The 15,678-nt window shown below is 40.3% G+C and overlaps 1 protein-coding gene across 3 annotated transcripts in view; it reads right to left on the reverse strand.

Annotated features, from left to right (window-relative positions):
• Positions 1-10,771: 10,771 nt before the first annotated feature.
• EMP2 (epithelial membrane protein 2) overlaps positions 10,772-15,678 on the reverse strand; it is a 60,083-nt gene continuing 55,176 nt past the window's right edge. For all 3 annotated transcript variants that reach the window (XM_020972531.2, XM_020972528.2, XM_020972529.2), the window contains one exon: positions 10,772-14,671. In XM_020972531.2, coding sequence (XP_020828190.1) covers positions 14,484-14,671 — 188 coding nt within the window. In that variant the 3' untranslated portion in view covers positions 10,772-14,483. The remainder of the gene's footprint in view (positions 14,672-15,678) is intronic.

Below are 15,678 nucleotides of genomic sequence, written 5' to 3' on the forward strand. Positions count from 1 at the left end.
GTTCAAGTTATATTTTGTGTCAGCCTCCACTTAAAATCATAGTCGATGGACTCAGACTGATTGATGTTCCTTTTACTAGCCCAATGAGAAGTCACATTAGTTCAAAAGGTAACGAATTAACCAGTAGAGAAAGTAAATGGCAACGAAAAGTACGTCTTTGGCTAGGGAACCCAGTGGGAGAGGAGAAAACGTAGTGTGTACAGACAGCCAGACCAACTCATGTTCCTAGCACTCGGTCTCATGCCTCTGTCACCCCTCAGACCAAATACAAAGCCCTCTGGCATCTAAAATTCTTTGTAACTTGGCTCTCCTTACATTTCCAGCCTTCTTGCACTTTCTCTCCCACTCTTCCTCCACAAACTCTACAAGCCAGCTATGCTGGCCTACGGGTAGTTCCCCAAATATGACTCTCTGTCTCCCGTCTCTATGGTTTGCGCTGACTGTCCCCATACCTGGAATGTTCTTCCTCCTCGCCTCTGAGGCCTCATGGTTTCTCTGGCTTCCATCAGACTCGGTTCAAATCCCACCTTCTTGAGGAAGCCTTTCCTTATGTTCTCAAGTGCAAATGCCTTCCCTTTTCAGAGTGCATTCCATCTGCCCTGTATATACCTTGTATGTATCTTGTTATTTACATGTTGTCTCCCCCATTAGAATGGATGCTCCTGGAAGGAAAGGTTTTCATTTTTTCTTTTTCTTTGTATCTCCAGGGCTTGGCACATAGGAAGCATAATAAATGCACATTGACTGGTGTACTGACTCACAAGATAAGGACAGACTTAGTCATTGCTGCTGCTTGTCAAGAGGTGGTGATGATAACTGCTTATCACATGATGTCATCAGACTGAATTGCCAGGCTCTCTGCTGCCGTTCGCTGGTCTTCCACAGAACTGTAGCTACTATATGGCCTTTTCTATCCCAGAAGACTGTCTCAACCCTTTTAGCAGGCAGCCTGAAGGATTAGCTCCTAATTTTGTGATATTAAACACCATAGCTGAACATCCCACCAGCAGAAATCCTCAGGCTTAACTCTCTTTTAAGTTAAATCCTTTGATTTTCCCTGAGCTTTCACTCCCTAAAGTCAGTGAGTTACTCAATTTAGGGTTCTAAAATTTCATTCAGTTCTTTTCTACTCTCTTGCAATTGCCGTTCCTGTTAAATGTAAATCATCTCTGGAATAAAGACTGAAAGTTACTAGAGATGAGTCTTGACTATCGATCTGCCCTAGTCAGTAACAAATGCTGCTTTCCCTCCAAATGCAGGTATATACTTCCCCAGATCCTGCTCTTATACTTCATCCTGGCATGGAGTTGACCTAAATTCTCTAAACTGAGGCCGAGTACAGTAAAGTGTGGCCAGCTTTATCATACTGGAAGGGCGTCATGGACTGTCCCAGATATAACATCTGCTTTCTGAGGATGATAAGTCATAGAGCTGGAAGAGACCCCATAAGCTACCTAGGCCAATCCCCTCATTTTAATGATGAGGAAACGGAGGCCCAGGGAACTTAAGTGACTTGCCTATGGTCCCACGGGTCATAAAAAACAAAGGCAGGATTTGAACCCAGGTCAATGCTGTTTCCACTATGTCATCATAGGTAAGTGAAAAAAAAGAGGCCATAACTAGCAAAATAGCCACTTGATGGTGAATTTTTTGGCCACATCAACCTACAAAATAGCCATATACATATATGTATGTGTATATATGTGTACATATGTGTATAATACACATACACATTGAGGAAGTTAGAATTTTGCTGTATGGTTTAATAATTGATTCTACTAAGTAATTGACCCTATTCCCCATTCTCAGTTAAGTTGAAAAATGGGGTCTCTCCATTCCAAATTGGATTAAAGGCATGGTTGAGAGAGAATGATGCTATCACTTCTAGCCTCACCTCCCGCCCCCCCCAATCCTCCCACCCAACACAGGACATTTGCTTGCTAATCAGTTTAACCTGGGACCTCTGTTTTGTTTCCTGTAAACAGAAACCAGTTTAAGCTGAGTCCCAACCCAAGAAGACAGTTCTTCTATCTTTGTCTCTCCTTGTAAAGTTAAGGGTGGTTTGATTTCTCCCGAGGGAAGACTAATTGTGTCGTCCTAATTGGAGTGGTTCTGGTTTTCTAATCAAGATTCCTAGAGGTAGTTGAGACCCATAAAGCAATGAACATTCCTTAATTGTCAAAAAGTGTGATCCTCCACACTTGAAGGCCAACCCACCTTTCCCAGCCATAGCCAATTATGATATTCTCAAACCAACCAGATCTCTTCCTTTCCCACATCTCAATAAAGAGGGTTTTTTTTTCCTTCTCATCAGGGATTGTTGACCTGACTGAGGGGGCTAGTCTGACCCACTTTGTTAACAGTTATACAGGTCACTGTTAATAAACTGTTGTCTTGCTCAAAGAAATGTGCCTCAGTTTCCCTGTTATTGGCATTTTATGTGCCATAGCACATACTGATATCTATATGTATACATGCATATAAATAGATATATATGTATCATAGGTTTTATATATATATATATATATTTGTATGCACATATACATATATACATACCTACATATACACACTATATATATATATACACACACACAGTTATCCCTTCTTCCACATTGTGATTTTCTATATATCTCAGTATGAGAAATTAAATGGCTATTTTGCGGGGAGTTTTGCTGAAGACAATACGTGAATGCCAGCAGACAACACAGAAAAAGTTTAGAAACTCAGGAATCCATGGAATATACGTATAGTGTTATATGATAGTAACACATTTCTTTTAATACCATAATAATTCAGACTAACCTGGTATGAAGAAAGGACCAAAAACTTGACATAGATTTTCCAGGTCGCAGGGATGCCATTCCCCTAAACCCTGAGATGTGGAAGGGATAACTGTATATATTCAATTGATGCTGGAGAGGTTTTTTTTTTTGCTCAGAATATACATTTTTATTATCTTTTTGTATAAATAAAAAGATCAACTTAACTTTGGTCAAGGAACTTTGGTGTTTGAACTCCTCTCACATACTTACTAGTTGTGTGTGACCTTGAACAAGTTATTTAACATGTGTGGGTTTAATTTCCTAGCTGGACAGTCACTTCACATGCCAGAGGCTTTTGTTTGGAACTGAAGAGCAGATTTCTCTAGTGCAGGAAGTTACCAGCCAGCTCGAAAAGTAAACCCATGGCATTCAGCACCAAACTCCGGTTGCCAGTGCTCACCAAGACAGTCAGTCCTGAGAACAGAAGCATTTGCAGTGGGGGAGAATATGATTTATGCCCCAGAAAAAGGGCTGGCTTAGCAGGGTACCACATCCTCAGGACCATCCATTCTTTCTAGTGGAAAAAGAAAAAAACAAAAAGCAAGACAAAGGCACTGTCTTGCACATCCTGTAACAGCCCAGAATATTCCCAGAGATTCAGTTGCAAATTTAATCCATTTGGGCCTAGACCAGAACAATCAAGGTCACAGAAATGGGAAGAAACTACTTTTCCTTCTTTGAATAATGGCAATAACATTATGGCTGAACTATTATTTCCCTGTTTGCTTATTAGTATCTGAACGTAATTCTTACCTTTATGCTGGGCTCATAAAGTACCTAGTAGATAACTTGTAATCTCACTAATTTTTTTTTAAAGCCCCATTGTTTTGGGGTATTTTTTTTTTTTGCTTATGCAATCGGGGTTAAGTGACTTGCCCAGGGTCACACAGCTAGTGAGTGAGTTTTGGGGTATTTTTAAGCAGCAGTGGAAATTGTGCTGTCATGTAATAGGATGGTCCTTTCTTTTCAAAGGACACTTATAATGGAATGTGGCTGCATAAACTGAGTAAACTGAGGCAAGGAAGTGGGGGTTTTTTCCCCTTTCTTTGTATCTCCAATAGTCCTTGTCACATAGAAATTGCTTTTAAAATGCTTGTTGACAGACTGATGGGGAGAATTCAGTGGGCCAAAAAATCCAATGGAAGAACTATAGTCCTTTTGACCCTAGTCGAAGTTTGGACGTTGCTACCTGCCCACTGGCATTAAGGGTGATTTAATAGTCCATGTCCAGGGTATCAATATGGCTTAAGATTATTGATTGATTTCTCATAGCATCTGGACATAATACATACTCATTCATGGCTTTAGTGTGTATGTAAAGATAAAAGCATTTATAGAAGAAAGGGAGCTAAAAGATCATTTAGTTCTCCTTACCCCTCATTTTACCTATGGAGAAACTGAGGCCCTAATAAGGAGATAGGATAGTATAGTGGAAAGAGCGTCTGTTTGGATCCAGAAGACCTGGGTTTAATCTTGGCTCTGTCAGTTATTACCTTAGTGATTTTGGGGCAAGTCACTGAACCCCTCTGGCCCCTGAGTTCTTCATCTGCCGAGAGAGAGAAATTAAATGGGTTGATCTCACTGGTCCCATCTTTAAATCTATGATGTTACAATGTTATAATGTGACTTAATCAAGAATACCTCATGTAGTAAGCATAGCATTTAGCCAGTCAGTCAATAAACATTTAAGCGCCTATGTGCCAGGCATTGTGCTAAGTGCTAAGAATGCAAAGAGAGGCAAAAGATGGTACCTGCCTTCAATGAGCTCACCATCTAATGAGGGAAGATGGTAAGATACCCCATCAGGGGTGTGATGAAGTCCAGAAGAGTTCAGCCAGGTGGGAAATGATGAGCTGGCTGCCCTAGGCGCCTTCCTTAAATGGAGGGCTGGGGAGAGACTCTCCTGCTGTACACTCTCCACCGTCTCCGATCTGAGTAAGGGAAGGTGTCCAGAGGCAGGGGGTGCTGAGTTACAGAGCTGAAGTGATTTTGTTGGATGATAAGATTCCAGAGGCCATCTAAGAGGACAGCTGGTGGTATCCAGATAATATGGATAAATTCTGGGAAGCGTTGTTTTTGTCTTGGAAAGATCCCTAAAGAAGCAAAATAAGATCCTCAACATCATATCCAGGGCTTGGAGAACAGGGCGTGAAGTTTATTACCAGTTTTCCAAACAAAGGACCTGGCCCTTTTATTCACAACATCTCGCTCTTTAACCACTGGGTTCTTACTATTGGCTAATTAAGTAGGCTCATGCAGAGATATAAAAGAGGTCATCTGAGGCAGAGCAGAGGGGATGGGAAATTGAGAATATGCCATTTGTCTTTAGGGGATGATGTGGATTCTAGTGGACTGGGGAGCGGGGCAGGGGTGGAGTGGAACAGTAGGAGAGAAATGTGGAAAGGCAGGCTAGGGTCAGATTGTGCTTCTATGTGTGCTGCACATGCCTCGTCAACCAGTCTAAAATGGCTACTTCCATTCATCACATCCAGAGTGTGATCATCCTGATTCATGTCAGGGTTAGCTTGACAGCCAGCTGTTAATCTAAGTCAGTGAGTGAGTGATACCCTCCATCTGATAATCGAGTGTATTTGCTTTTGATGAAAGTCACACCACTAAAAGGACAATGATCAAATTGTACAAACAGCCCAATATCCTTTCAAATTAAAGCTGGATTTTTTGCCTAATCCTAAAAATAAAATAAAATAAAAATTCTCTGCAATTTAGTGGCCCGGGACAAAGAATTGGCAAGCTTGGTTTTTCTAATGCAAGAATGAATTGTAGAATCTTTTCAATAACACCTAACAGGATTTTATAAAAATGTTATTTCCTATATATTTTACAAAAATGTTATTTTAAATGTTATTTAAAAATCAAGATTTTTTAAAGAGATGTATACACAAGCTGTGGTACGTGATTGTCATAAAATATTATTGTGCTATAAGAAATGACAAACAGGATGATTTAAGAAAAACCTAGAAAGACTGACATGAACTGATGCATAGTGAAGTAAATAGAACCAGGAGAACATTGTACATGGTAACAGCAATATTATTCAGTGAAGAACTATGAATGAATTCGCTATTCTCAGCAATAAAATGATCTGAGACAGTCCCAAAGGACTAATAATGAAGCATACTATCCATCTCCAGAGAAAGAACTATAATTGATCGAATACAGACTAAAGCATGCTATTTTTCGCTTTCTTCCTTTAATTTTTTTCTTTTGTTCAAATCTTGTACAAAATGACTAATATGGAAATGTTTGACATAATTTCATATTTATAACATATCTGATTGCTCACCGTCTCAGGGAGTAGGGAGCAGAGAGAATGATAGAATTTGGAACTCAGAACTTTAAATAAAAAAAGTTTAAAAATTAAAGAAAAAAAAGAATAGGGAAAACCAGTAGATAAGAAAAAGTTGAAGATTGGGGCTGGGGACTGAGTATGTGATGTGCTAGGGCAGAGAGAAAGGGATGGGATCAATCATATGTGTAGAGAAGGATTGGCCTTTGAAAGGAAGACTATCTGTTAGAGACCCAGGAAAGGAGGAAAGAATAGGAAATACTGAGACAAGAGTGAAAGTGAGAGCTCTGTGCTCAGCTGCTCTTTAAGGTACGTGAATACAGGCAAAAGACTAATCTCAAAAAAAAAATAAAAGAGACGTATAGCCCCATTACTCTCATGAAGTGATTGGTACCAGTTGTTGGTGTTTGTGCTTCGTTTTTGAAGAGGACCAATGACGTCAGGAAGGTGATGTCTTGACTTGCAGGTGAGCTGCATTTAAGTGAGGCAGAGCCATGCAAAGTCATCAGCCTCACCCTCTTCTCCAGAGTCATCAGAATCCAGGGGCAAGATGACCATCGATGGCCCCCATAGAATGAAGTGGGGAAGACTTGAAGGCGGGAGACCAACCAGGATTACTATTATGGCAATAGTTTAGGCATGTGGTGATGAGGGCCCACACCAGGATGGTGGTAGTGTCAGAGAAGAAGAGGGAGCATATAGGAGATATGTTATGAAGGTAGATATGACAGGAATTGGATAGGAGAGAGTTGGTATCATATAGTGGATAGAACAGGAGTTTGGGAGACAGATGGCCTATATTCTAATCTTGTCTCTGACTATTACAGTGTGAACTTGGGTGAGTTACTTAATCTCTCTGAGCCTCAGTTTTCTTTTCTGTAAAATGAGGAGTTTGGGCTGGGTGGCCTCTAAGGCTTCTTCCAGTTCTCCATCTATGATCCCATGAACAGCCACTAGTCAAGGTCAGAAGTTTTGTGTCCTACCACTAGGTGGCAGGAAGTCATGGGTTAATGGGCTATTTACTGTAGGAACAGCAAGTGACCTGTCAGCATTAGTAGACAACATATCTAGGACCTGCTGTAGAAGAATAACACACTTCTATAGTGATAAAAAGTTCAAAAAGTGTTCTCATAAGGTAATTTGTCATTTTATAGATGAAGAAAATAAGGCCCCAAGAGATTAGGTAAGAGAAGTCTTTGGTTTCTGAAAATCTGGAACCAAAGACTTACTCCTAATCAATTGCTGAAGAACACCAATGCTAAAGTGGTACCCTGGGATGCATCATTGGGAAGAGTCAGGTTGTTATAGTTAGTGGAGCAACTGAATATGCAGCTGAAGTGGGTCAGCTGTGGGAGGGCAGTGCTAGACATAAAATCAAGAAGCCCTAAGTTTCAAATCCTTCTTCAGATACTTATTAGCTATTTAACCCTGGGCAAATCACTTAACCTTTTTCTTTTTTTATGTTATTTTTTAAAAATTTAATTTAATATTTTATTTCATCTCCAATTACATGTAAAAACAATTTTTAACATTCATTTTTTAAATTTTTTGAGTTTCGAATTCTCTCCCACCCTCCCCACGTTGAGAAGGTAAACAATTTGATACAGGTTATACATGTACAGTCATGCAAAACACATTTCCATGACTTAACCTCTTTCTGCCTCAGTTTTCTAATCAATAAGATGAAGGGGTAGGATTCAATGAATGCCAAGTCTTTTAGAGCCCCAAAACTACCTTCCCGGGAGATAAAGAAACAGAAATCAAATGCGGAAGCCTATCAGGTATGCACAAAGCTTCGGTGGAGTCAAGGAAGGAATATAAGTATATGCTGCTGCGTGTCTTTCCTTTGGAAAGGCAGTATGGTACAGCAGATAGGGAACTTTAAATTCAGGAACTCTGGGATTTGAATCCCACCTTACATTCTTAATAGTTGTGTGTGAGCTTGGGCAAGTCACTTAACCTGTAGGAGTCAAAGATTCTTCATCTATAAAATGGAAAAAATCAAAACACCTCCCTATATTCATGGGTAATGGTAAGGCATAGTTGAGGTAATATATGTATAATGCCCCTCACATGCCAGCTACCATTTTCTGGTGGAGTGGTGGATGGAGAGAGGAAGTAGCATGACCCGGCAATGAAGGATGGTGTTCAAGCTTGTAGGAGAATATATGTAAAGACGTATAACAGTGGTAAAGCTCCTGGCATGAGCTAGATGCCAATGCCATACATCCTTCCTTGTGGTGGCTTAGGTGAGGTCAGGGGTTGCTATCAGAGCCAGGATGGAGAAGCACCAAGCGTCCCGAGTCCCCATGTACACTGGGTCCTGAGTTTCAGGCTCCCAAACAATGGATGATCTTGACCCAGTGTTTCTGCATCCCTATGGGAAGTGTGAGTAAAACATTCCACAAGAGCCATGTTGTTTCGCTCCTTTGTCTGCTCAACAGAGTACTGAAGTTGTACATATCCTAAAACTCTTGCGTTGAGACCAGGGGTTCTTAACCATTTTTATGTCTTAGATGCCTTTGACAGCTTGGTGCCCTTCTCAGAATGTTATTTTTAAATGCATAAAATAAAATACATAGGATTACAAAGGAAATCAATTATATAAAATAAAGATGTCACTCTCCCTCCATCCAAGTTCAGATCTCCCTGAAATCCATCCACAGATTTCTCGGGTGCCTGTGGGCCCCAGATTGAGGACTTCTGGTCTAAATCTGTTAACAGTATGTCTGGACGACTTCTAGGATCTACAAGAGAGGTGATTAGTAGATATTTATTTTTTATTATGCATTATCTCCTTGTTATTAAGTACTGCTTATTTAGTTAATGATTCTATAAGAGCAAACACACTGCATGCAGCATCTCAATTCATATGTCTGATGTGCCAATGGAATCACATGACTGTTCCAAATCACTAATAATAAAAGTGCAAATTAAAACAACTCTTTGATTCCAACTTAGACCCATCAGGCTAGCATAGATGATAAAAGACAAAAATGATAAATGCTGGAAGGATATTGGAACATTAATACACTGTTGGTGGAGCTGTGAATCGGTCCAAATGTTATATTAAGTGACTTGGAATTACTCTAAACAAATGACTAAAGAATTCTTACTTTTTGATCCAGAGATCCCACAGCTAGACCTATACCTTCAAATCTTCTTGAAATCAAGCTCTGTGTCATCAGATTTGATTGTCTCCAGCAGTCTGCCAGAGCCTTGCACAGGGTAAGTGCTTCATAAATGTTTGCTGAGCTAAATTGAATCACCCCTGGTAAGACAGTTCAAAGCTTAATGGCCTATTTCTGGAGAATCCGGGACAGCACTCATAATTGCTAATCCTCTCTAGAAGAGTAAGATGGAATCAGCAACCAGTCTGGCAATGTCCTGGGAAGGCTTGCCTGTCTCCCACCACCCCAACCCCGCCCCAACTCTCAGGATGCCTCTCTTCTCACTTCAATCAAGAATGGTCCAGACCTCAGATCATGTCTAACAATGCCACCCGCAAGCCTCATTTAGACAATATAGAGGTACATATCATAAATATCTTATACGGACACACACACTCCTTACATATACAACAGGATGAAAATGCCAGAGCATAGTGGAATCTTGGTAGAGATTCTCATATGGCATTAGGTTCAAAAGTCAGCATTAAAAAAAAATGTAGTCCAAATTATCCTTGCAAATTACTTAAATTACCCATAGAGTGCAGTGTACTACCTTAAAGTAGTCTCTTTAAAAGAAGGAAGTCCATATCAGAGAGCAGTTGGAGCTAAGGTGGTTGCTATGGAAATGATAAATGCAAATTCTATGTTTTCTCTATATCCTGTCAAGCTGGGTTTTTTTTTTTTCATTTTTTTTTTCCAGGAGACAGGCAGGAACCTTTGTTACAGAAGAAAACAAAACAGGTAAATACTTCACTAGCAAAAGAATTGATGATTAGGGGGAAAATACTTTTGAAAGGGCTTCACACAAAAGTGTGATTACATATTTCCCTCTTTCACCTCTAGCTCTTTGAGTGGAATGGAGAGCAATTTGTCAGTTTTAATTTTTGCTGAACTTGTGCAAATTTGGCAATTTAAATGAAAGTATATGGCCCTGTTGTATCAGTTATTAGAGATTTCTGGTTTATCTAACACCATATAAACTCCGTTTTACTTTATTTAGCATTGTATAGGTTCTCCCTATTCCCCCACCACCCTTCCATTTTTTTTTACTGTTTCTCTTTCTAACTGATAATGGTGTGCTATTGCAGAGTTATATGTGAGAATTTTATTCTAATGGGGCCCTAGAAATATGGCTTACATATTAATAAGAGCAACTAGGTGACATAGTGTATAGAGTGCTGGGCCTGGAGTCAGGAAAACTCATTTTTCTAAGTTCAAATATGGTTTCAGACACTTACTAACTGTGTGACCCTGGACAAGTTACTTAACCCTGCTTGCCTCAGTTTCTTCATCTGTAAAATGAACTGGAGAAGGAAATGGCAAACCACTCCAGTATCAAGAAAACCCCAAGTGGGATCACAAAGAGTTGGACACGACTCAACAACAACTATAGTAATGGTCCACTGTATTTTTAATAGCCCCTCCCCCCGCCCAAGACATTCTCACCATTGACAGATATTAGTCTTTTGCTCTTGACCGTTTTGTTTAAACTTTATTTTCATGTACAGCTTCAGATTATATAAAACATAGAAAATGGAATATTTTAAAGGCACATTAAGTAGAAAGAATCTAGCTAATCCTAAAATCACATTTGTTCTGACACTAATCATCTAATTCAGCCTCTCCACTCTCCCCCTCCCCAGCATTTCCCCATCACCATCACCCCCAATATACAAAATTTTACAACTTGTTCTTTTTAAGTAACCATTACTGTGAATTAGTTTAGTGATCCCCATCCAGGCAGTTTTTAATTATTATACAGCTTAAATATAGACTACTGTGTATTTAGTGTAAGCACATAAGCAAACAGGACCTTGGGTGTCAAAAATCTCTTCATTCAGCTAATGCTGGGAGTTGTTATCCCACATCATGGCAGTTCTATCTATCCATCAGGGTGTGTGTGTGTGTGTACCTATGGCTAGCAGCAGTTCGCAGCATGGAGGTATGTTGGTGTTTACAAGGCACCTTGATCTTTCCATTGATGAATACCTGTGTACATCTATCTATTCCGGCCAATAATTTAGAAATTTACTAAGCTAATTTAAAAGGACAGGCAAGGAAAACCCACAGTGACTTAATGTGAATTAACAAAATCACCTGTTAGTCTCCATCTGGTCACCTTTAGAAAATAGAATTGCAGTACTTCCTAAAAAAATTATACAATGAACAAACTATATTTTCTCAAACTGGATTTTTATCATAATAGAAGTTTGTTTTATTTTTTTTAAATTTGGTCCTAACATTCACTTTATATAGATAGTCTGGCTGTGACAATGTATGTCTCTGAGGAAGCCTCTTAACCACCGTATGTTTCAACCAACTCTTTATTAATTTTCTACTAAGTCACAGGCAGATTGTGATCTGCCTTGATGGAGGGAACCCTCATGCTGGGACAGCTGACAGAACACAGATCTTTCAGGGTTGACACTAGTTTTCACTCTGACTTAATAGAACAATTTGGTAACTAGTATCAAGTAACAACCACCAATTCTGCCCACCAGGACTTCTTTTTCCCTCATTTTATTTTTCTTTATCTTTACGTCACAGTTGAGTTAAGTTCCTCACCTTTGATACTGTTGCAGTTCTCTAACCCTCACAAATATCAATCACTGCATTTTGGAGGAAAAAAAAAGTTTGTTTCCTGTCTCAAGAAATCTGCCATCCTAGAAGGATGTAGGCATCCATAGACTGCTGCGACAGTTAAACGCACCCGATACTTTTCAGATTGTATTTAAGATGTTTAATACTCCACTCAAAAGACTATTCCAACTCCCTGACTATTATAGAGATGCCATCTATAACCCTAAGACAGAAAGCTTAGTGAAACCTTTAGCCTAATTTTTCTGCATGAATCCCTTCATAAGTCAACATGAGACTCACCCACAAGCAACATTCTTCAAACTACAAAAGCTGTGATTCTCCTGCTACTGGGCAGTTGATAAGTCCACTATAATTTTACTCCCTGTAGTTACCCTGTGATTCCCATGCGGTCTTCACTTGAGTAATTTAGGTGAAATAGGGCCCCACTGCTCCCCAAATCTGAGGTGAATGGACAGCCGAGCTATTCTCTTTCCACCTCCTTCTATGTTGGTCTGACTGTGTATAGATCACCACTACATTGAGCAAAATGGAAAATGCAAAAGGCTACATTTAGATAACATTCATGGTGTAACAAGACAGACCAATGACAGAATTCGGTGAGGTTAGAGAAACACTTCCCCTCAAGTCCTGAGTGAGAGAGAAATGTACACACACAGAGGCACACATACATACATCCACACACACATATGTGTACAAGTGGACATGCATACACACCTTCTATTAAAAAAAAAAAAAGGAAATTGCCACACAGGTGAAGGCCTAGGCTCATTTGGGGATTTCCTGGTGTCTTTTAAGTCACACCATAAACCTAACGTTATTTATATATAAATATTAAAAACCCCAAAACAAAACAAACCCCCACCCCACCCCTGCCACTAACTTACTCATCTGTTATCAAGAACATTAAATCTTCAATGGAAGATTATGCAAAGTATTATATGTGTGTAACAGATACAGTACGAGGCTTACTAAATGCCATTGGAGTGAGTCAAAGGCAACTATATTTAGGCTCATCTAAATACGTGCAGTAGCATTTAAAGATATGCATACTCTCTAGACTTATCCACTGTGGAGACTGAAGGACAGCTGGTTGTGTGTTATTTAGGGAATGATGTCCAGCTACTGGATTTGGGCAACCTGCTGCTTTCTTTCCTCTTATCTTCCACTGATAATTTTTTAGCTGTTAAAGATGTTTGCCACAGGGCAGGCCAGGCAGGGATCCAAAGGGATATACCAATCTTCTCATTTTGGTTAGTTTCTTAATCAGCTGCTGGGGGGAGGGGAGAGTTGGGGCTGGATGGGGGAAGAGACGAGATGGGAAGGGGAGGGAAGCTTGCAACCCTTTGCTCTATGGAAGTTTGGGCTCACACAACACAGCTGGCCATTATGGAAGGCTTTGGAATTCCTTTCCAGGGAGTCAGGCAGGGGAGGCATTTGCTCTTCTCATAGATTACCAGCAGAGGGAGCAATACCTCACGTGTTCCATCTCCACATCTTTTAAGTGGTTCATTCAACCACAGCAACCTGGGCTTTATTTCCAATGGGAAGCCAGGGGTGGGGGAGATAAATGAACCCTGAAGGCTTCCAAAGGAAATGCTTTGAGCCAAAAACTGAGCAAGTTAAGAGAAAACAAACTCCTGCTGAGATGCTGAGATGCCATTTGGAGTTAGAACTGCCAAGGGTTGGGGAGTGACCAAGCTTCGGCCAACAGGACTTGGCAGGAGCTGTCCACTGGCTCTCACCTGAGGGCTGTTCCACTCCCCTGCCCTCACTTGCTAAGGTGATGACATTGTTGGTACCTTCTTGAAGCTGCTTTGCACAACTAGCATGAAAATGAGAGAATTCTGTCTAGGGTCTGCAGAAATCAAGGCTAACTTTTTTTCAAAGCAAGTGGTTTTCCCAGCAAGAGCCATTGCATTTTACTGTACAAATTCACAAGCCACCACAGGACCGACTTGAACCTTATGGTTAGCAGACACACACACACACACACACACACACACAGAGAAAACAGACAAACCAATCAACACTGGCCTTTGCAAATTTATACTATGACTATGAGGGCTAAAGGTGTCATCTGGCCTTCATTCTTTGGTGGTGGTGGTGGTGGTGGTGGTACTTTCCCCCTACCCATGTGATTCCACTTTCTACCTCTATGATCCATACCGAGTCATACGAGGATAAGAACCTTGGCAGAGGAGAGGATAGCATTGACTTGTCATGTATACTGTCACATGAGCCCTGCTGGATGAGAAAAGGAAAGGGGTTTGTTAGTATCTGGTTGCATCCGATCACAGGCACAGTCAGGTTAAGAAACATCATGCTGAGGAAATCAGATTGTTAGCTTTGTCTTGCTCAACCTCTTGATTGGCCAAGTGTTCCAGAATACTGCCTGTTCCTTTTCATAGTCTTTCTATCGGATACCAAGGATGCAGAACCTTTTTTTTTTCCTTTTTTTTTCTTTCGCTTTTCAAAGAAACAATACTTTTACTACAAAACCAAAAAAAAAAAAAGATTATATACAAATTGGTTATTGGAATTTGGGTTCTCTACTATAGTGAAGGAAAGTTAGCTCCAGAGGGTTTATTTACGCTTTCTCAGTATTAGGTACATTATGCCGCTGATCAGAGTAAAGGCAAATGCAACCCAGGCCAAGATGAAGGAATAGCCATATTTCCCTTCAAAAGTTCCTTCGTAATAAAGCCTGTTGTTGTCATGGATTTCTTCATGCTGGTTTGTGTAAATGGATGCAGCAATCATGACACACAGGCCTGCCAGGGGGAAAAACAAAGAAAGAAATCAGTTGCTGGAAAAGAAATTTATGCTCTACAACCAAATGAAGAACTCATCCCATTCGCCAGCCCTATTTTTGAATAGCTTTATTATGATGATCTATGACCACTGGAGAAATTTCATGGGTGCTTGCTTCCCTGGTTTATCGAGAGAAATTGGAGTGCTCTCAAGCAGAGATAAACATATATATCTTCAATAGCTCCCTATTGCTTCTAGGACAAAATATAAGGATCTTTGAAGTCTGAGTCCTCCCTCCTTCCCTTCCTTCCTCTCTCCCTCCTTCCCTTCTTTCCTTCCTTCTTTCTTTCCTCCCTCCCTTTCCCCTCTTCCTTCCTTTCTTTCCTTCTTTACCCTCCTTCCTTCCTTTTTTCCTTCCTTCCTTCTTTCCTCCCTCCCTCTCTCCCTTCCTCCTTCCTTTCCTTCCTTCCTCCCTTCCTTCCTTCATCGCTTCTTTCCTTTTTTCCTTCCCTCCTTCTTTCCCTCTCTTTTCCTTTCTTTTTTAAAACAGAAAAGGTACTTTTTTTTACATTGCTATCATTTACCAATAGAATCTTCTCTTATGCAAAGACATAGTTGAGCCAGCCATACCTGACGATATATACCTCAGTCTGCAGTCCCCAACCTTTCTACCAAGATGTGGGGCTCATGCTTCTCTCTCCACCCTCTGAATACAGGCCATTCATGATTGGTGCCTGCATTGATCAGACTTCTGATGTCTTTCAAACCAATCTATCTTTCCCACCTTATTTCATTTAACTCTTCTCCATATATTCTACATTCTGGCCAAGGTGGACTACTAGCTGTTCCCCATCTCTTAAATGGCATCTCTTGCCTTTGAACATTCATGGAGACTGTCCCTTGGTCCTCACTCTCAATATCTTTAATATCGCTCTCTCTTCCCCTTTGCCTTTCAAAATCCTTCTCTTCCTTCAGAACTCAGTTCAGATGCTACTTCTGATTCTGACATTATGGACTTACCAGATCC

Source organism: Phascolarctos cinereus, unplaced genomic scaffold (assembly GCF_003287225.1).
Source record: "Phascolarctos cinereus isolate Bilbo 61053 unplaced genomic scaffold, phaCin_HiC Scaffold_4;HRSCAF=312, whole genome shotgun sequence".
NCBI classification, from domain to species: domain Eukaryota; kingdom Metazoa; phylum Chordata; class Mammalia; order Diprotodontia; family Phascolarctidae; genus Phascolarctos; species Phascolarctos cinereus.